Source organism: Micromys minutus (assembly GCF_963924665.1).
Source record: "Micromys minutus genome assembly, chromosome: 1".
Lineage (NCBI taxonomy): Eukaryota > Metazoa > Chordata > Mammalia > Rodentia > Muridae > Micromys > Micromys minutus.
Window position 1 is genome coordinate 138,290,511 of NC_137969.1, and position 23,586 is coordinate 138,314,096.

General features: G+C 33.3%; 1 protein-coding gene across 8 annotated transcripts in view; it reads right to left on the reverse strand.

The window, feature by feature from the left end:
* Nucleotides 1-2,257: 2,257 nt before the first annotated feature.
* The window catches only part of EPHA5 (EPH receptor A5), a gene marked incomplete at both ends in the record, with an annotated part of 356,599 nt that continues 335,270 nt past the window's right edge, over nucleotides 2,258-23,586 (reverse strand). For 6 of the 8 annotated variants that reach the window (XM_080935769.1, XM_080935768.1, XM_080935766.1 and 3 more), the window contains 4 exons: nucleotides 2,258-2,363; nucleotides 10,960-11,115; nucleotides 14,289-14,482; nucleotides 22,328-22,477. In XM_080935769.1, coding sequence (XP_080791895.1) covers nucleotides 2,258-2,363; nucleotides 10,960-11,115; nucleotides 14,289-14,482; nucleotides 22,328-22,477 — 606 coding nt within the window. Of the gene's footprint in view, nucleotides 2,364-10,955; nucleotides 11,116-14,288; nucleotides 14,483-22,327; nucleotides 22,478-23,586 lie in introns of those variants that run through there. The other 2 variants (XM_080935770.1, XM_080935767.1) reach the window with 1 other exon arrangement.

Genomic DNA, 23,586 nt, shown 5'->3' on the forward strand with positions numbered 1-23,586 from the left:
TAGCTTATATTCTATTGTGAGAAAATGAAATCATCAGTCTACCAGCTAGACTCCTATGAATATGCCTACCAACAATCTCACACTACACAAAGTTAGAAAACAAATTAGAATATACTGTTTGATGTCCATAGAGTTGTGCCTTGTACAAGCTCAAAAATGTGCATCTGTAAATGATTATTTTTGTCTTGAACTTCTTAACACTACTTTATCACCTAGATTCTAATAAAATTATTTGTACAATAGTAATTAGTTTCAATGATTTTATGTTTATTTAAATATGTAAATGTCTTTTCTTAATGTCATTTTCTGTGATTTTTTTCTTACCAACATAGTATTAAACTACTCTCAGTATTTTCTCAAAGTGTCCCTAAACTAATGAGGTTTCTTGAACGCAGTCTAGACTCATAGTGTTATTCAGAATGGGGACTCAATGTATAATATTAAAAAAATATTTAGATGTTCCCCACCCTTTTGTAATTTTGATCTTTTCTCATTTAGAAAGGAATTGTTTCATCCTTTAAAAAATGGGAGGGGGAATAGTAAGTTCCCCTGTTGTTTTCTTTATATGGGTTAATATTGAAGAGAAACATATCCTAATAAGGAAAAGGAGTACTCCTCACAGTATACTGTCATCTCCCTTGTAGGTCTTCTCCACTCACATGCTTTTTCCCATGTAGTAGTGAAAGTCCTAATCTAAGTTCCTTGCTCCTCAAATTAAACATAATATTCTCCAAAATGTAACGATATAAAATATCTTTCATCTTACTCTCATGCTCACTTATGTGAACATTTCTATAAACCTTGTGGATATTTCCACAAATGTCAGTCCTTTTCTGGTGTAGCATATAAAATATACTCAAAGACTATTGTAAAGTACGTAAAAGTTCTAAATTTTAAAATACGTCACATTGGTTTTGTCCAAGAATATTCACTGTTAGTTAAAGAATGACAAAAGGCACAAACAATTATGAATGGAAACAAAAGTTGAAACAGAAAATTCTGAGCAAAACTTTTTTTTTATCACTGTTTACTGTCTTTGTATCAAACTCTCTGTGATTGACTCACAACAGTAGTGATTACATGTGGATAAGCATGCAGGGAGATTCTGAGTACTCTCTGCCAGGATTGGATGTTACAGAAGCCAGCACAATCATGTTTCTCTACATTCCATGCAAGTGTGACCTTTGTGTCAACCTCGCTTGAGAAGATTCTTTTACAAACTTTTAAAGCAGGGGTTTCTCTGAAGCATGAAAGGTTAATGGTAAGAACTTCTTTGTCACACATAGGTAGGGAGTGTTTGTAAAATCCAAAGGGAATTTAATCTTGGGTTGTCAGCTCTTTAAATAAACCAATTAGTTGCTTTCAAAATGAGAGGAAATGACATCGACATGGACGGAAATATGGTCTACAGTTTCCCATTCCTCTTACTCATAATGTTGTCTAGAATATTCTTTGCTGTATGTTGCCAAAATTCAAACACTACTCAAAAGGCAAGCAGAACAATATCATCTACATAGTTCAACACACACACACGCACACACATACACACACGATTCAAATGTAAGTCCATTCCTGGGTATATTGCAAACTATATAGTATTTACACATTCATTACCTAATACTCTCTAGAAGAGCAACTAAATGTAAGTTGTTTAACACAGAAAAATAAATATACACCCTGTATTGAACTTTTTCTTGACCAGGCAACATGTTTATAAACTATTTTCTATAACTTAACAACATGGAATTGCATTTTAAATTACAAACTCTATTTAAGAAATAATCTAATCATATTGCTCTTCAATACACTTATGTAGACAATTAAGACTCGAAGTAAACGTCAGTAAAATGCAGCTTCTCTTTGCCCGCACATGGCTTTAAAACTTTTCCTTTCAAGTCGATCCCTGGAAGTTTTGAAAGGGGCTGCTATAACAGTCTCTAAAGGTGCTTTATCTTGATATATCTCGTGTACAAGATTCAGTGGAAGAAGTGGGGGGAAGATTAAGTTAATATTTTATTATAGGGTGTTGATCCTCATGTTAGCTCTCTTGGCAGGATAAATTTGCATTGTGAAAAAATGAAGACATTAGGAGGAAGATCTGAAGATTTTAGTAAAATATTGATTATAAATTCAAAGGATGAGACAAATGCCTCCAAAGTTTAGAAACCACCCCGTTTCCCTTTCTCTGTTAAAATAAATCTCAGGGCTGTTTACAAAGTGCAGAGTTTTTCACTTGGAGAAGTGACCCATGTGCTGGTCACACTGGCACCATCCCGTTTACCAGCTGCACCTTCATCTCTTGAAGGCTGTTCATGATCTTCTTCTGGTGCCCCACCAGAGTCACTCCCAGGCGTCTCAAATCCCTGCATGAAGAGAGCACACATTGGATGTATGTATTGATTCAATTTGTAGCACACCTCAAAATCTCACGCTGCCACGGGGAATAAAGTTTGCAGGAATTAGTCATAAAGGAGCGACACTTTTAGATATTCACAGTCCACTTCTCAAAGGTGGGTTCTAAAGTTGTTTCTTGAAAAAATAACAAAAAAAGCATCTCTTTGCAGTCAAATAAAATGTACATTTATTCCCAGGAGTGACGATCATTATGTAAATGGTACATAGTGGTGAAAAAAATGAATGTTCATATCTTATCAATAAATGCTAAACTCAATGGGTACAGTTTTATTGAACAGTATTTAAAGTGTGGTCTTAAAACCACATTGAGCATTATCTTTGCTAAAAGAAATGTTGAACATACTTTAAAGTATTATGCTTTATCAGTTGAAGACCAAGCACTTTAGGATACTCACTCATCCCATACAGCCAGGTTACCAGACACACACCCCTTGGCACTGATCATTACGACAGTACTTTTCTCAAAATATTCGGTGTCATATTTTAGTTCACAATCAAAGTGCTACGCTTCCATCTTTTATCAAAAGACACATAAGCTTTTGTTTTCTTTTGACAGTTAGAGAATCCGGAAGACTCTTTGCTTTCTAAAGGGCTTTAAACCTAGATTGTCTTTCTAGGATGAAAAATGTTATTGTTCAAATTACATTTTTAAACGTTTGTTTATACATTCACGGTATCTTAGATTGCTAAAAATGAATTTTAAACACGATTTCATAGACAAATAAAATATTTCTCAAAGGAGTTTTTTTTAACAAATATAAACAATCTACATATACGGAAAATCATATGTATCAATCCTAGGCAAACTTAGCCCTTATAATTCAAAATGCTAATGCCAAATATGTCTAGCACATTAGATTTTTTCAAGAAGTCATCTTGCCAAAGACATTGGTCAAACATTGAAAAGTTTTTGTCATCAATGTGTTACCTATAATTTTCATAGATTTCAATACAATGAAAGACAATGACAAAAAGGTCATGTTGGGGAAACACGGGACCTTCAGGCAGTACAAAGCAAGAAGACTGAGAACCTTGACTCCAACCTTGTCATTCTTGGAAAGAATCATCTACTAAGAAATTTTTCTATTTCTTGTCTCCTTTGCATTTTCTGAAATTTTTTTTAGAGATTTTGGAAGTGAGAAAAAAAGCAAAAATAAAATGCAACTGGTTCTTATGAGGGTGATAGAATTCTTTCTTCCAATGTGGCTATTAAATATTAAGATCTCACTGAACACTATATCGATAATAATGGCTGGTGTGGTTTACAAGAGAATCATCAGTGAAACATAGATTTAATAAAAATCCAATTAGAAACAAAGTCACTTGTTATTGGAGTAACAGACAAAGATTGAAGTACAAATAAAAAGACTTTATTTGAATTTAGTTGAATTTCTTTGCAATTCAATTGGCATAAGTAGGCTTGCCCATTGGCTAGTCAATGCTGTTAGAGGACAGTTCTGTGCACTGTAGGATGCCGCAGCTTCTGCTGAATAGATACTAGAGTAAAAGGCTAAAGTTTCTCAGGCAGTGATGAATCACTGATGGAAATTCTCTCCATATTAAAAAATATATCATTAAACATAAGAACAGCTGATGATAATTAATAACCTTTCAGCTTCCTTATACTAGAAAGGCCTTTCACTGAAATACAGAATTTTTAATTTGGATAATTTAAATCATTTGGTTGTAGAACACAATGGCAGATGAATGAGGCAAGACAAAACCCAGATTTCTAACTGAAATTTGCACCTAAATTTCTTATTAAATTTCGATGTGATTTTGGCAAACATTTCATGCTAAATGCAAAAATTAACTTATAAAACAGGAAACTGTAAATACTCAATGCAGAAAAATCCCAAAAGAACCAAACCTGTTCTTTTGTTGTTTTTACTGAAGTTTTATAATGAATGTACATTTTAGCATAATTTCCATTTCAGGAAATTTAAATTATTTTATATATTTCATGAAAAATTGTGTAATATGAACATTTATGGGTGTTTATGAGCAAGTATAGAATGTACCCTAGAGAAAAATGATTAAATTTTGAGCTTGAAATAATCAATCCCTAGTAATAGCTTTTTTTTTTTTGAACTAGAAATTACACTTTAAATCTATGTTTGTCATCTTCATAGTGAAATCTAGTTGATAAATTCTGAGTCCTGAGAGACATTTATTTATTTAAGTAACTTGTGTAATCAAGTTTCATAATTCATAATTACACAAGTAGAAATAATATTTACAATAACTATTACTGTTCACTATGACTTTAAACCGAAAATGTATTTATATTCCAAATCAAATGAAGTGGACTTTCCATGTAAGAACTTGTTAATTTGAAGATGTTTGTGTTTGTGCATGTGTATGTGTGTGTGTTTGTGTGTGTGTGTGTGTTTGTGTGTGTGTGTGTATGTGTATGTGTCTGTGTGTGTATGTGTCTGTGTGTGTGTATCTGTATGTGTCTGTGTGTGTGTATACACTTGCACTATATTCTGACTTGTCTATGTGATATTGATTCACTTGCTTCATTTTTTTAGTACATGATTTATTTCTCCAAAATTACTGATTATAAAATAATCCAATATGTTAATATGAGAAATATCTTATGCTAAAAAATTAAACTTTTAGATAATTGAGTTGGTTACTGAATATGGGTACAGAGTTTGCATTTATAAAAGTCACGATTAATTTTTCTTTTCATGTGTTAGAATTATAGTCCTATAATATACAACCATACTCGGCAAAAAAATCTTATACAAACAAATTTTAAGTTAAGTTTGTTCTAATCTTCCTATTTAAAAGCACATAAAAGAACTTGTCTACGTCAGTGTATTATCTGATGTTTTCAGCACACACATGCATATGACCAGAGTATTGAAATTAATTTTCACTCTCTTTTGCCCTCTCTCTTCTTTCCCAGGTCCCTTTATTTATTCTTAAGAGATAAATGAAATTACAAATCTAGACTTACAAAGAAAATCATAAAAATTACACTTTAAAACATATTACAAATAATGTACATTTTTAATAGAGTTCAATGGTATTTTATAAAATATGATTTGCCACTCCAAAAGTTATGAAAGTTATATACAGAGAAAAATAAGTTTAATAATATGTTTGCAATAGAAATATTCATAATATAATTTTCCATGAAAAATAGAATAACAATTTAGGCAATTTAAATGTTCTCAGATACTTTCTAGAAGAGTTACATTTGTGTTTTAGAAAATTATTTAAATCTTAAATATTTTTTCCAGTATTGACATATGCAGTAAAATACTGTAAGTAGTTTTGTCTCACACATTTCACTATTTCCAGTAACTTTTTCTGTTTTTTTTTTCACTGTGAGTATTTATATGTGAATGAGCATTGAGTTCCTGAATGTATGTGCATGTGGCATATGCATACATGTGCTCAACTGTGTAGACATGTGGATGCCAGAGGCTGACATCTGAATGGTCTTCTCAAGAGCTTTTGTATCTTACTTACATTTATGTATTCATTCATTTATCCACTGAGTCAGGGTCTGTTACTGAACCTCAAACTTGCTGCTGCATGTAGACTGACTGACCAGTGAGTCATCTCAGATTTGCCTGTCTCTGGTCCCTAAGATTGGATTATAAGATTCCGACCTTTTATGTGACTGCTTTATGATTGCTCAGAAAGTGCTTTATGCAATAAGCCATGTCACAATCATAACAATATCTAATTTACTGCATCCTACATATATAACACAGGCAGACTAGTTGTAATAATCAGAAGATTAGAAAGATAATCTTTCTAATATTGTCCCTTCATTTTATTGTTACATTGTGTGTAACACTGAAGTGGGTCTATTAATGTACAATGATTCCTGCAAAGAAATACTTTCCAATTGTGAAGAATACAATACTTTTCTTATTTTGCTTTGCATCTAGAATATGTCATGTCTTGACAGTTTTAGATGTATCTCCCTAATACACATTACATGACTTATTTTATGACCAGTTGTTTTCTAAAAAATACTTAGGTTGTTTCTAGTATAAACACAGCACTCTTAAGCACAGACCCATTTGGTTAAACATAATGAGCAAAGAGACCTAGATGACTGCATTATATTGACAAGACATGGCATGCTTCAGAAGATTTATGACTGAGTGTGATGCAATCATATTACAACATCTTTTCAGATATCATTTCATGGAATTAATTAATGACAAATGTTCTTACTACATTGTGAGTCTGAACGAGTAGGATAAGTAAAGAGTAAGGACTACCGGATACATATGGAGCCACCCTTTTGATAACTGTGTGTGTGTGTGTGTGTGTGTGTGTGTGTGTGTGTGTTTGTGTGTTGGTGTGTCTGTGTGTTTGTGAGTGTGAAAGAGAGAGAGAGAAAGAGATAGAGAGACAAGGAGACAAAGAGTGACAGAGAGGGGGTGAGGAAGGGTTGGGTAGGGGAAGAGGGAGAGAGAGACAGGAATGGAAAGAGGGAGAAAGAGGGAAGAAGGAACAGAGGGAGAGAGAGGGAGAGACACAAAGAGAGACAAATAGACAAAGAAAGAGGAAAAGGAAAACACAAGAGAGAGAAAAAGAAAGGGAGAGAGAAGAAGGGACAGAGGGAGAAAGGGAGATAGATGGAAAGAGAAGGAGGGGAAGGCAGAAGGGGAGGAGACTGAGAGGAAGATGGAGAGGGAGAGAGAGACAGTGAAAGAGGGAGAGGGAAGAGGGAGAAAGAGGGAGAAAAAGGAAAGAGAGAAGGAGAGGGAAGAAGGAATGGTGGGAGGGAGAGGGGGAGGAGAAGGGAAGGGGAAGAGACAGAGACAGAGAGATTTTTCATTCTCCATTGTGTTTAAAATTTCTTGTTATCATGACAGTGAATTTACATTCCATCACTAATAGCTGGATAATAGAAGGATCCTGAGAGAGTAATAAATATTCACTCAACTTCATATAACTTTGCCTTTATCAATTTTATTGTGGAGCCTTGTGATGTCAGTTTTCTCTTGGCTTATTTTAAAAATTCTGGAGAGTTGCTTCTGAGGTTTGTGCAAGGTAAATATATTTATCAAGAGAGCATTTGATTGTTTTGTCGAGAGGAGACCTTGGTTTTGTTTTTGTTTTAACAAAAAATAAATAAGTAACTGGACCATAAGAATTTTAGCTTAATTGCACAGAGTACAGAGAATAGTAAGCTCTCCTATGTGTCCTCTGAGAACCTAGTAAATTATGTGTAATGACTTCTTTTGCAGGTTAATGAAGCTGTTTGTCTTAGACTGCACAAATCTGGGTTCCCAACCTAGAAAACCATTGGTTAGTATCATACACTCTATCCCTATAAGAGTGCTTCAGGAATCTATTCTGCTTCCAGAACATTATAATATTTAAATTCACTGGGCATTTCTTGTTTTCTTAATAACCAATTTTGAGAGCAGTAGCCAGAAAAGAAATCTACAAAACAGGCTGATCATGCCCTTACTAGAAATATTTTGTTTCTTTTTCTTTAAATTGGTTATTTTATTTATTTGCATTGAAAATGCTGTTTTCCTTCCCAGTTTTCTTTATTGAAATCTTCAGCTTCAACTTATTTCTTGCCTCCAGCTCAGTTTCCCTTGTCAACAGTAACTTGTGTTACTTACGTATGATAGCAGCGGCTTGCCATTCATTTAGCTATGATTATTCAAATAGGATTACTATACAGACAGAATAGCATGGTTTGGGAACAGAAAATAGGCAGAAGGTACAAGTATCTAAAATTAAAAGCTACTCTTATCAAATATACCTTACTTCAAGACATTCAAGTTCTTAATCTTTTTCCTCGTACATGTACTGACTAATAGTTGATAAACGCAATAACCCACATGAAGATGGCTGTTAGCCAATGGTCATAGTTGGGACCATTTTCAATGCTCATATTTATACACCTAATATGCATCCAAACTTGTCATCAGTGGAATACAATTCATATGTATATAGTTTGTTCATCTGCTTTTTGGTTGTTTTAACATTTTGATAAACATTTATTATCTTGATAATATATTGATAAATTTATTTTGATAAACATTGTATTATCTTATTGTAATTTTTTCCAAGATCCATACAATAAAAATTAGAGACTGGACAGTGAGTAGGTACACAACTTAAGGTCAGATGTTTTAAGAGCATGTCCCTGAATTGTAGCTACCCAATTTCTTTTGTGCAATTTATCAGCAGTGGACAATTTCATTTTTTCTCTTGGTTAATGTCAAACAACTATGCAAATTAATCTTCTTAGTCCTAGAAAAAAGGAGAGACTTATGATCTCTTATTCTGTGGTTTACTTTAAATAATATCTTGAAATATATATTTCACTAATTACAGATACCACAATTAGAAAAGTCACATAAGATCAACAGGGTATGCTCCAAAGGATTTCAAGCTCTTCCAAAAATTAAATTCTTTAGGGAATGGAGTGAGCATGCCCAATTCCCAGTAAGGATTAAGGTAATGACTATGGATCCTAGGAAACTGAAACAATTAATAAAAGACAACATTTTTTGACTTTACTGTTTCTAGTAAATGATTTGCAAGGTAAATTTAGAGGGTCCGTTTAACAAGAGAGCAAGTATAAAGAGATAGAAGAGCATCTTCACTCTTAAGGAAGTACACACATAGTAGAGAGTCTAGTAAATTACAAAAATAAATAAGAAAGAATATAAAAAGAAATAAAAACAGTACAATATTATTAAACATATTTCTATTATTTTGAGCTCCCCAGGAAATAAAGCAATTTTCAGGAAGAAAACACCCCACATACACCAACAGAAATTCTAAAATATATAATAAATAAATTAACATTTTTGTATTTTTTGTGAAGAGATAAACAAAAAGTATAACAGTTCTAACTAAATATACGGCCATGTATACTCTCTTAATAAAAACAGAGACATTGTTTAATGCAAATATTTTATTGTATATGTACAAGTAATCTGACATTGGGTAGAAGAAATACCTACAGTATCATTTTAATATAAAATGACAAATGACTTTAATAAATTAAAATGATCATTATACTGAAAATTAAATAGTAATTATGTAAAAATAGTTTCAAATCATTAGGAATTTTTTTTTTACTATACTGTTTTAAATACAGCACAGATGAGATTCTTGAACATCAAAGAAATAATGGGCAAAACATCCATGGCTTTAAGAAGATGGGATTTAGTAGTAGCTGTGAGAATGGGATTATGTAAACTAGGAAATCAAGCCCAATGGTTGTGATTTTATGTCCGTTTAGTAATCAATGAAAAGGAAGACAGTGCTGAGACTGTGATATTAATCTGTAATAAATGGTACCCTGTTACCTTTTCTGGGAATGAACAGTGAATTCAATGAATCAAGAATGACAGAATGGTAGGTAGAAATGGCTAGAGAGCCTCTCAGTATTGGTATTACATGAAAGGATGAAGTGTAGACAGTGGTTTTGTGACTTAGAGCATCCTAATATTTTAAAGTCCTAATAACAATATTTTACCCTTTAAATTTGTAGGTCATTTGAAGTCAGTTATATTTGCAAAGGTTAAAACATTCGTTCAGATTAAGTCTAGATGGAACCATAGGACAATTAATTTTCACAAATAACAATTAGGCTAAAATAATCACACATAAAGAGTATATAATAAAGTACAAATTACTTACAATCTTAAAGACTTCAATATTTAGCTCGAGTAATTTATTATTTAATAGGAATCGATAAATTGTATCTTAGTCGTGCAAACAGAAGTGGGCACAATTGGTTCCACTGAGATTATACCAAATAACAAGACATCAGAGGCAGGCTCTAACATATTCTCAGACTTCAGGAATATAAGGGGCACCATGTAGATATTAAATTAAATTCCAGCCAGGAAAGCTTCATTTAAGCTGTAACCTGGGAATTCACTGTTGAACGCTGACATTCTGTCATTTGGGAATCTTTCTTTCTTTCTTTCTTTCTTTCTTTCTTTCTTTCTTTCTTTCTTTCTTTCTTCCTTCCTTCCTTCCTTCCTTCCTTCCTTCCTTCTCTCTTTTCTTTTCTTTTTTCTTTCTTTCTTCCTTCCTTCCTTCCTTCTCTCTCTCTCCCTCTCTCTCTCTGTGTCTTTCTTTCTGTTTTTCACTTTTTCTTTTGTTTCTTTTTTCTTTTTAATCTTTTTATATTTTTTGTCACACAGTGCTAACAACACCAATTGTGCTTACAGCTCATTTTGTTTTATATTTACATTCATATAACATAAGTATCAGTATAAAAACTCAAAAAACATCTATTTTCCACAACACAAAGTACCAGTACTCTGCTGAGGAGTTGTGATTCCAATGATCCAAACACTCAAGTGCTGTTTGATGAACAAACATAGCAAAGATACTGGACACAAGAAGCATGAACCATGCAGCTGTTAACAGCACAGGCTAAAAGAGACGAGGCTTCGTTGAAAAGCTGCCACATATGGGCACAGGTTAACTGTTTTCCCTTGATTGCATCCACTCTGGTATCTGCATATACTTTTCTTGCCCCAACAACTATGGAAAAAAATTATCAGAAAGACTACTCACTCCAAAGTCACCTGAGCCACAGCGTCCATAGAACTGTATCCATTTTCCATGAAAATCTCTGTGTACCGGCCCATTTTGATTGCTTCCAGCCATTCACCTACTGATCTGTAGGCTCCAGAGCCCAAAGAACCATGTTCTGCCAACAAAGTAGATACTCTAAAATACACAAAATGTAAGTATTAGAAGTTGTGAACTGATCCTTTTTGATTTGTACTTGTAATGTTCAATCAAATTCAATAAATCCTTGGGAAAAACATTAAAGTATAGGGGGATAAAAATTAACTTATAGGGAAATTATATACTAATTATTCAAAATACAAATGGGAAAAATAAATGTTAGATTTTTTATTGCAGACTACAAATGTGGGCTTATAATAAACTAGTAAATTTTCCAAAGAGAAAGGTGATCATTTTCATTGATTGTTTTTGAAGTCATTAAATAATATTTGTTTCATAAAGTGTTAATCTCCAGCTAAGATTTCACAGATGTTCATACACTTGATTTCAGTTTCCATTTTTCTCACATGAATTTCAATCCAACATGGCCTGAAAAAATACCTTATTTTCTCTACAAACTTTTCCTACTCAAATACTTCCCATTGTAGTATATGATAATCCAACTCGTCCTTGTTTTTCCTTTTCCCTCACACCTATTATAGTACATAGTATCCATGGGTTAAAAGATGTTTTATATCTGACCAGTTATATTCTGCTTGTCATCAACTTTATCGAAGGAACTGTCATAAGAAATTGCAATAGCTGAAGGCTCCATGCACTCTAGGCACAGAATTTGGAAGATCAAGCATGAGCTGGAAAGGCTTATGATACCAGAAGTTGTCATGCAAACATTCAAGGGAAGGAAGCAGTAATTAATCTGCCAATGTATGAAGCTAATGCATTATAACAAAGTCTAGCTTTGGATAAAAGCACCGAGTATAGCAATGGCAGGAACACCAGGGTGACAACAATTGTCTCTCTAATTGGATTTAAGGTTGTTCAATAGAAGTGAAATCATCCTTAGTAGGGGCAACCTCCACAAATACTCAGGAGTAGCGACATCATAGACTTTGGAGAAGTACGAACAACTGCTCCTTTACTAGACCCACATAAATCCTAACTGCATTCTAAATATCTAAACTTAAACCCACAGGTAAGTGTAGATCTTGTCTTTTGTCAAAGACACTTCTTTGCAACAAAGTCCACTACAGAAGACCATAACTGATTAACATGTAGAAAACAAGTTATCATATGATGCTCAGCTCCAAATCACACATCTTCACACACCTTCCATACCTAAAGCTCCAGGGAAACAGCAGAAGAGAAGACAAAAATATTTAACGAGCCAGAGCATGAAGAAATCTGCAGTGACACTGTATCTCCTAGAAATGTCTGGGGAAATATACCCATGAACTCTCCAAGGTGAAATAAGACATTGAATATATGATAACAAAATGCATGCTAACATGGAAGAGAAAACATTCTTACAGGACCTCAACCCTAGTGAAAGAACAACAGGCAAAGGAGAGAGACTAAAAGTGGGAGAAGTATGTTTTTGTTTGTTTTTCTTTTTAAAAAATGAGTCCAAGAACTGGTTATCCAATCATTTGCATATAAATCATACTGTATATATATATATATATATATATATATATATATATATATATATATATATATATCATAAAGTGTATTATTTGCATGTGTTTGTACATGTGTACAATTAAAAAACTTAGGCTGTAAATTTGGAGAATTTGAGAGACAGCACAGGGAAGGAAGAGCTATGGAGGAAACAGAAAGAGGAGAAAACTATGCAATTATGTTTCAACTTCGAAAATATAAATTAAAATAAATGGTATCTTCTTGACTCTCTCGAACTGCTAGTGTAGCCTCCATGATTTCTAGAATTCTAATAGAGTTTGGAAAACTGGATCACAGACAACACGAATTTATGAGATATTCATTTTTTCTCTTACTGGAGTCAACAAATCTTTTGACATGAATGAGAGTGGTTAAAGAGTCAGAAACTTCAACCTTGCAGAATTAGTGGTCAAGGATGGGTAGTGAGTCACATGGTCTGAAGGCTATGTACATAGTATGCTGAATTCTATAAAACATAGGCCAGAAAACATACCATATACTATATATAAGTATATAAAACAGGTGATTACAAGAATTAATATGATTTGGAATATGAAGGGATTTTTGTTAGCATTTTTTCTTAGTTTCATTTGTAACAATCACTTCTGCATCATTCAAATAAATAAGTAAGAGGAAGGCTTTATATTGTACATGACCAGAGTGAATATTAAAGTAGTTATTTAGGATAAAATATATGGAATAATTGCTAAGGAGATATAGGCTTTGGCTGGTTGCTTAGAAAGTTCAAAGAACATCAACAGACTCTGAATGTTCATTTCTGACTTATGTTAAAATGACTTTCTGCCTAGTAAAAGGTGTTGCATAAAGATCATAGAATTCACGCAGCTTTATCATAAGGAAGCAGTTTTATTCACTTCACTTTAATAAGCAGCCAAGTCAGCTACTCACATGATTTCCTCTCCTATAAAAAACAGACAATGGCAGGAAGTATGCTGAAAGTAATAATCTAGTAAATTTCATAATTTGGAACCAACTTGATTTTTATTAGAGGGAACATTTCAATATTTTTTTCTGATAAAGAGATAAAATATATTTTGCAAATATTAAGTATTATTTAAATGCATTCCTTTTATAATTCAGAAAAGTAGAAACTATGGTTATTAGCTTGTGCATATATTTCCAAAAGATTATTCATTTATCAGTTTTAAATCTGCCAACTGAATACTAAATGATGGACCAATATCTCTGTACAAGCAGATGAAATCAAAAGAGGCCATGCAATCATGAGTGTTCATAAATGGTATGGTATGGTGTAATTATTTGTAAATGACCATTGGTGATATGTATTACAAAAAGTTCATGGGTAATCACAGTTAGATGTCTGGATTAAAATGCACCAGTTCTCCCTTAGCCTTGTATAATTTTAGTTCTCTACCAGTACATATGCTCCAAATACATTTGTATCCTGTTTTCCAACGCTATTTCCATGGAGCTGGCCATTATTTTGATGACACTGACATATTTCCCAAGTAGGTTAGGCAAAGGTCCTGTCTGATATAATTGTTCATTCCTTTTTTCCCCAAGGGAGAAACATTATAGAGAATTATAGTTAAGTAAACTAATGACATACAGAATCACATATTAATACATAGCTGACTAAATTGATTAAATATTTATGACATCAACCTGATTAGGTATATATTCCAAGAAATTATTCAAGCCTGGCCTTGTACCTGCTTGACGCATTCACCAGTGTCTTCAGACTACTTGGGTTTCGTATCAGCTTGTCCAGCATGTTGACTATTTCCTCAAACTTGGGCCTGCTGTTTCGATCTTTCTGCCAGCAGTCCAGCATTAATTGATATAGCGCAGCAGGACAATCCATGGGGCTGGGCAGGCGGTAGCCTTCTTCCACTGCTTTAATCACCTGTACAGAGCAAGAGAGAACCAGGTCCACACCACCACTAGTGTAACACGGAAGAGTCTGAGAAAACCCCCATCTAATTCCTGTCTCTATTCTTACCTATGTTCTAGTGGCCAAAATGACTATTTTATAAACCACAAGTATGTTTATTTGCTGTAAAACATTTTTAAAAAATAGGTCTTTCGAACACGTTGAAAAACTAAATGGCTAGCCTGGAGTAGTGGCCCATTCCTTTAATCCCAGCATTAGGGAGTAGAGGTGATTTCTGTGAGTTTGAAGCCAACTGACTGACTTGTAGGACAGCCAGCACTAAATAGAAAGACCCTGTTTAAAGATCAGATTCAAAAACAAAAAATAAGACAAAAGCCTAAATGCTGGTGGTTTTTACCTATAATCTTTGTGGAAGATACTTTATAAAATCAATTGCCATAAAACAGTCAATACTTTATTCACTTTTACATTTTAGAATCAAATAATGACTGTGTTTTTTCGGAATGTCTCTGAGTGTATATCTTTTTTACTAAGAAAAAAAGTATATGCAGTCACATTTTCAAAGACTCCGAATGGCAATTTTATTTCAAAAAAGACTTTTGGATGGTGAATGACGGATAAGTCAAAGGCTAAATTAGCATAACTGTCTCATGTATCATTTAATAATGTCAAGGTCTGACTGTTTATTATCATCTTTGCATTGCTGTCAGGAATTTGAAATGAGTATCTACAGGCAAAGTCATTATGAATATTTATTTTAGACATATGTATGAGCATCAGTCTCTTTGTGGGGGTTTTAAAAACATGTATAATATTGTGTTGACATCCAAATATTGAGCTACAAATAATATGCATTTTTATCACTGTCTCTTCAATTAATTTATAAAAATATACCTCAATATTATTAAGAAATTCATTCTCAAAAACTTCTTATAAATATTCTTTTAGAAAATTTAATTGTACTATCCACCAAATAATTTAGATATTGTTGAACAAACTATAAAACAAAGCTAGCAGTTTAATTTTATAGGGAAAGTTTAAAGGATTGGAGATAAGGCAATTTGTTCACAATAAAAGGAGTGGAGTGATTGGATGGGGGGAGTTACTGGAAAGAGAACAATATCCTGCCAAACATATATAACTAGGAAGCAGAGGGGAAAGATATCAGAACTCAAGAAGGTCAAGCACGTAACACTGAAAGACTATTTCCGTTATCTTTCAGCAAACAAATTCATGAAGTAAGTATTATCACATCTAAGTAGGGTTTTCTTTATATCTGAGGTGAGTGGGGATATTCAGATCACAAGGTTCAGGAATCTAACTTGTACAGTGGCTACACTGGGGATATAAATTCTAGGATCATGAGCAATAGACCATAACCAGTAGTTCTTCTAGTTTTTATCCACCCCAGAAATGAATAACATAAAGCCATCTAAGAAGTGTCATGCAGAAGCAGGGAAATAGTAGTGCTGGAGGATCAGGAATGTAGTCTGCCAAATAATTAGAATACTGTAGACAAGCAACTTCAACTCTGTTCCACCTTAGTTGGCCTATTTAACTTCAAAAATACAGAAATCAAAAGGCAAACAATGCAAGACCTTATTTTCAGCAACTTTAATAGAGCTGATACATTAAAAAAACCACAAGCATCTTAGAAAACACAAACAACAGATTAAAAAACTGACTCCCAAATAAAATTTGGAAATTGGAAAAAAATGCCAGATTTAATAAAGAATGCATTCACAGTACCACTTGCCCTGGTATTTTATTGAAACTTCACTTACTTATTTGTTTTGTCCCTTAATATGTTAGTAGATGATATTATCTTCTTTAGTACCCTATGGCTGGCATAGAGTTCTAAAGACAATAGCTTAATTCATTAAATTTTATTAATTTAGTAAACACTTACAACTTAATATTTTGCAGCATGCTATTCTCTGTGTTTTCTATTGATTCTATTTTTTTTTGAGTGTATGTGTGCAACAGTAATATTTATATAGGAGACGTGTGCCAGTGATGATGTGCGGACACAGGATGAGTTGAAGGGCAAGAAAGATGGCCACAAATGATGCAAAAACAGTACTCGTGGGTAAGTCTAGTTTCTATATATAATTGCCAAAAGGATAAATTAAATCAATTCCTTGACTTTAATATAAGGGCAAATTTGTTTATTTATTTGTTTGTTTTTCTATGTTCTTTTTGTTGTAGAGGTTCACGTGGTTGAAGCTCTACATTCATTCAGCAGGTTGATATGAAACTCAACAGGAGGTAAAATAATTAAATAATTAAATGAAATAATTAATTAATATAAGAGTACAAGTCAAAGCAACTGTAAATATGATTCAAGGGGTCAGAATACACTCCAGCTTTGTATCAAGTATTGTTGTCCATGTAGTTCTGGTCCTAGAGTCATGAAATATATATTTAAAGGAATCTTGTTCCTCAAAGAATTGTTGGGCCAGACAGTGTACCAAGGCAGTCCCAACATGAAAGTTTTGAGAGGGCATAAGACCCTAGAGGTGACTGCCTGAAGCTGCAAACATGAAGTTGGGATCTGACTGAAGAATCTGAGAGGGGTTAGAAATACCAGAGCCGTTCGGTATTAGAAGAAAAAACCAGGACATACACAGTGGAACTAGACAGAGATGCATGTCACAGGAAAGAAAGCTGTCAAGTTAGAGCCATCTAAAGGTTTAGACATTGGATAGTGAGAGACAGGATTTAGAGTTTGTCCTGTTAGGTGTTAGCTTTGCCTAACCACCAACCCACACTCCGTTCTTTCCTTTGGGAATGTTAATATATGTACTGTGAAATTGTGTGTTGGAATAAAGTAATTTGTTTTTTGTCTTTTTGTGTCTTTTTTTTATCTTAAAGGGGGGTCTCTCACTGGGGGTATTTGTTGGATTTCTATTTGTGGATTGAGATGTGAGCTCTCAGCTGCTGCTCCAGCCAAAGGATTTACTGCCTACTGCCATGATGCCCAGAATTGATTAAGTCCTAACCCTCTAAAATTAGAAGCCCAATTAAATGATTTTATTTATACATTGCCTTGGTTGTGGTGTACTCTAATAACAGTATAAAAGTAACTAAAGTACATGCCATCCTGCATGAAATATTCTGCTACTGTAATACAGAATGCACTAAGACAACAAGTTATTTATTGTGATTTATTGTGATTTATAGAATTCATTATATACATGTGTATAAAATTTCCATATCAGAAATTGAAAACTGTATAGGACTGGTAGTAAAGATACACCCATTATAAAAGTAGACTAATGTAATCTAAAGCTCTATGTTCCTGTGACCTTTGAGGACATAGTAGTACATCAGAAGCAGGGACAAATCTATTGGGTTAGCACTTGCAGAATTAAAAAGAAAATAAACAGAAAACAAACAGCCTAAGGAAAGACAAAGTAAATCACACAGAGGAGGAAAAAACAGATTAGTATAATTACTGACACAATTTTGAATTTATCTGCTTCATAGAATATATGTACTCATATACTCAGCGATACATATTAGAAAATGTCACTGTGTTTAAATATAAAGTGTTACATAATGAAATATTATTTTTTTAGTCTACATTATGGAAAGTGTTGACATTTAAAATGATCTGTACTCACAAACTAGGTTTCTAAAACTACAGGATATTATCATTCTTTTAGGGTTCATAGTCTCATGTTTCTTAACAATCATCTCACTCACTCATACATATTTTCATTGTGATTCCCTTTTTCTTTGTGATGCCAGAAGGAATTCTGAATCAAAAGAAGATTATTGAATTCTGTCTTCCTGGTACAGAGGAAGAACTCTCTGAGATTTAGAGTATGTTTTATGAATTTATAAGATTATACCTTATAATAACAAAAAACCTCTTTGGAAAAACTAGTTATATGACCTAAGGGTTTAAGTTTTAAAATTATGGAATCATCTCTGAGGTTGTTTGTTTGTTTGTATATGATTTCTCCCTTCCTCCCTCCCCCCTCTCTCTGTCAATGAACATCAGTGATTTTTGAATTCAGTGTGTCTGTTTTTCAGTCCTCTGTGTAAAATTTAGCAAAATGTTGAAGCACATCACACTTAGTACAGCATCCAGAAATGAAATGCCACTGATGACTAAAAGTTAACCAAATATGCCTCTACACTGTGCTAAGCGGAACTGTTCAGAAGAATTTCTGATTGGAGGGTCATTTGTTGAAAGTTAGAGATAGCTGAGAAGACTTGGCCAAAATTGAAGTACTAGTTTTCCTTCTTATATTTGAAGATACTGCATCAGAATTTCCTTCTATTGTTTTCTTTTTATTTAGAATATAATACCAATAAGGACTAATGATAAAAGTAACAAGGGTAGGAGTAGGGACAGAAGCATTGCCCGATGCTGCAGTACTGAATAATACATTAACCACCAACTAATTACAAAGCCAAAAGGCATAATGATGGAGGTTTCATATGGGAGATACAGATAGACATAGATCACAATCGGAAAATATAATGAGTAGATAGACCATAAACCCTTCAACTTCTGGTCCCCCATGGTTTTCTCCATACAACTAAGTAATCCACCTACTTAAGCATTTACCTTTGACATTAGTCAAATTGTGGAGTTGACCAGTGGCCTTTTGCACAGAGGTTGGCAGCTGATGTACATTGAAGCTTGTTCTTACATTTAGGGTACTTGACAATATCATATATTTATATTGCAATGATACCACAGAATAACCAAAAGGAACTCTGGGGAGAAAGGATTTATTTCAGCTTAAGGTCTATAGTCTATTCCTGAGGGAAGCCAGGGAAGGGAATCGAGGCAGAAGCACGAAGGCAGAGACTGAAGTAGTGGCCATAAAGGAATGTTGCTTACTGATTGACTTCTCACGTCATTTTTGGCTTGTTTTCCTATATACTCCAGGACTATCTACCTAGGACTGACACAATGAACTGGGACCTTCTATGTCAATTATCAATTAATAAAATACTCCCCAGGCATAACCTAAAGCCAATCTTATAAATACGTTTCCTTTTAAATTGTTTCCTGTTCTCAGGTGACTCTAGCTTGTGTCACATTGACCAAAACACAGAGAATTCAGGAAATCAGATAAGCTTTGGATAGCCTGATTAATGTAACTGGAAGGTGAGAGACTTGTGGAGAAAAGTAAAACTTATACTAGTGTAGACTTCTGGTCTCTGGACTAGGGGCAATCTTAGAAAACATTCATAGATTCACTAAGCACAATTCACCTATAATCAAACTCTTCTTCTTTGATCTAATGAGACTTCACCTATTATAATTTTAACTCTAATTGATATGATGCTAAAATTTGATATGTATAAAATGGAGGATCCATTGCTCAGTTAAGAAAAACTAATGAATCAGAACTCAAAATATCTCATATATGAGTGGAAAGTAATTCTTGATGCTGACAGACAAGAAAATCATATTCATATAGAATGATACTGAATCTATACATATTATAAATTGACATTTAATGGCTTTGTGACAGCACAGAAAAGAATGAGCCTTGGTATAAATGAAAAGCAAACCTATAATGGTACAAAGATGATGTGAGCATGAACATGCAAAGAAACTGTACAAAAGCAAATCTTTGCCTAGATATCTTCAACCTAAATTAATCACTATTTATTCAATTGAATATCTCATAATAATTCAATTGCTATAAATTATAGCACTTGTGGTAAATCATAGATTTTTAAAAAGTATGAGACAAGGTTTATATGTCTACTCTAAATTTTATTATTTAGTGACATTAAGAAAATAACGAGCTTCTCTAAGCTCTGGCTTTCCATTGTAAAGGAGAATTATAACATTTTTGTAATGTGTTGTTGAAGTATACATATGCAAGTATAATCTTAAAATATTTATTTATATAAATTGTGTTTATAGACATACACATATTTCAGGAATTGAATGAAATTTTGATGTAGTTCCATGCCTTAAAGCTCAAGTTTAAAAACAATAGAGACTCTCCTCCATGAGTTGTCAAAAAGGTAAGGTCAGTACTCACTTTCTCAAGCCCAGTGAGTTGGGCACAAAGCAAAGAAACTATAACAATTGTAGCTGACTACAGAGGGGTTGTGGAACTCATGAATATGCTAATGATATGAGAGAAAATGCTAATATGTAAATTAAAGGAAAGCTGAGGTATTTCTCTGGCTACCCAATCAAGGAAAATTGAAGAATATAGACTCAGCATCACATTCAGTCTATATTTTAATCATTTAAAAGCTGGAGCAATGGAGTGTCCCTAGCAAACAAAACAAAAGAAAAACCAAAAAAAAAAAAAAACCAAAAACCAAACAAAACTAAAACTAAAAAATATAAAATAATAAAAAAAAAAAAGCCCATATGAATAGTGAAGCAAGTGTGTTCATGAGGAGGAAAATGAGTGGTAATAGGTAGTAGCTTTAACAAGTCAGTTAGACTCCATTGTCCTCTTTGACCTTTCCATAAAGTTTTTGCAAGTGTCTCTGTAGAACAGAGACACATACCTTAAATAACAAGTCATAATGGGCATTGATATCTAGGTGGTTTTCCATAAAAGGTGTTAACAACTTATTATTAAAAATCGAATTTGTCTCTAGTTTTGTGCTTTGCTACTTATACAAATCCTGATTAATCCAAGTACAGATTTATATAAAGGAAAACAACTGTTTGTACATCGTGAGTTGCCAAGGCCCACAGTTGGGGCACATAGCTTGAAATGTTCCTGAGGTGTAATTTTGGCTGGACTTCAAATATCAGTGTTAATTGCTTGTCTGGAATTGTTGATGCAAACAAAATAAACTCCAAATAATATCAGCCTAAGGATCCCTGTGAGCACACATGGAAAAGAAGATGCTATAGTGTTAGGACACAGGAAATAATTGGAGAACAAAAGCAACGTTTCCAATAAGCACACTATTGACTTAATATTGTTCAATATACATGATTCACAAGGAAATAATAGACTATTAGTTGGTAAATGGTTAATAACACTATAATGCTCTTGTTTTTAATCTTCCTAATGTTATGACCTTTTATTACAGTTACCCATGAGCTGGTGATCTCTAACTATAGAAGTATTTTCACTGCTACTTCATAAGGGTGACTTATTACTTCTATGAATCATAATATAAATATCTGATATGCAAGGACTATGATATGAGAGCCTGTGAAAGTCATTTGCCCCCTAGGGGGTTATGACACACTGGTTGAGAATCACTGCTCTAAAGAATCTATATAAACTATATATAATTGCTTTTATAATTATTAACAGAAAGAAAAATACCAAATTTTAACATGATCCAAAATTGAAGAGGATATATTCAACATTACTAATGGAAAATAATCAAAGCCAAGACTGTATGTCTGTTTCAGCCATTATAACCATGAGCATTTGAACTTGGAAAGCAAGATCTTTAGTGGTTTCTTTCATGTTAGCCTTATATTTATTACACTTTATTGTAAGAATATTCACATTCCTACCTATTAAAAACACAATATAACTCATCGTATATTGCAAATGTTAGCCGTTCAGCATTCATTCTTAGATGGTTGCTTTTTCTTCATCTTTAAAATGATACTGAAATGAACTTAGTGGAGTAACACTACGGTACAGCTAAACCTTCTTGGTAAGGAATTTGAAATTTTCCTAAATGTAATCTACTTTCTTTTTACCTCAATTTATTTTTAGTTCTTGCTTAAAGAATATTTCCATAGCAACAAATGCATCATATGGTAAACAAACATATTTTTCAAGTAACTGTCATTTCCACAATTAAAATACTGTATGAGTCTAGACTCATAGGACAAAGCATTCCACTTTCAACTTGAGGGAGAAAGAGAATCTCTGTACTTACATCTTGATTGGTCATTTCCCAGTAGGGTCTTTCTCCATAAGATACAACTTCCCACATTACAATTCCATAGCTCCACACATCACTGGCAGAGGTGAACTTTCGAAAAGCTATTGCTTCTGGGGCAGTCCACCTGATTGGAATTTTACCCCCCTAAAATTCAAAACACACACAGATGCATATATGTAAATATGCATATGTATATATACATAAATATGAATACACATATATTTATATTCTTGCATACTTCAAGGATATCTTGGGATACTGCAGCTTCTTTGAGATGATCTAGAATGAGATGTTACATTTTTAAGTGAATCTGTTTGACAGCAGGCAGACTCTTTTCACATCTCGAAGCCCATGAGCATTTGTAGACTAACAACTAATTGGCTGTCGGGAAGGTTTCTGCTATAAATTCTGTTTGACGCTTGGAACGCATACAGGACCTACATCTCAATTATATCGTTCAGGATGGCAGCTCAGAGTAGGGGGCAGGAGGCACTCAAGCACATCAATAAGGTGTATGCTGAGTACTAGGAAAGTTAAGGACTCTAAGTAAAAGTAAAGGGCTCTGCATGCCTTTTACTGACGTGCAGAACTATAAATGTAATGTCTCGGTTATTAAATAAAACCCTTAGGTATTCAACAGTTTGTAAGACTAGCAGGAGAATTCTACATACTAAACACGAAAAGGTATCCAACCTTCAACATTGTTTAATTTCTGGAAGATCTGACTTTTCTCTTCTTATCTGAATGGCATACTTTTGTTTTTGTTCAGCTAGAATGTTTAATCTAAGAAATGCTGTTATTTAATTTAACTAATCAAAAAGGCATTGAGCTTGGGGAATTCAGAAAAAAATGAATTTTAAAGTTATTTTTCAGTCTACTTGCCATACATTTTGAAAGAGAGACATTCCCAATGCAATAAAAAAACTTTCACGATTTTTGAGAAAATAGGTTTAATGTCATGATTGAAAGTGTGGAAAAAATAAAACTCAGGCTTAATATATTATATATAATATTATTATATGCACACACATAATACCATATCTGGAATATTATTTGGAAATAATTTAAATTTATATATTATATATATACATATATGTGTATCTTTGCATCACACAAACATACATGACATACTTTATTTCACTTCATTTTCCTTTGTCCATTTATTTATTTATTCATTTTAATTTTTAACATTTTAATTTTAAAAAATGACTTATGTATATGTCTGCATGGGGAGGTGACGGGGAATGAAGGTA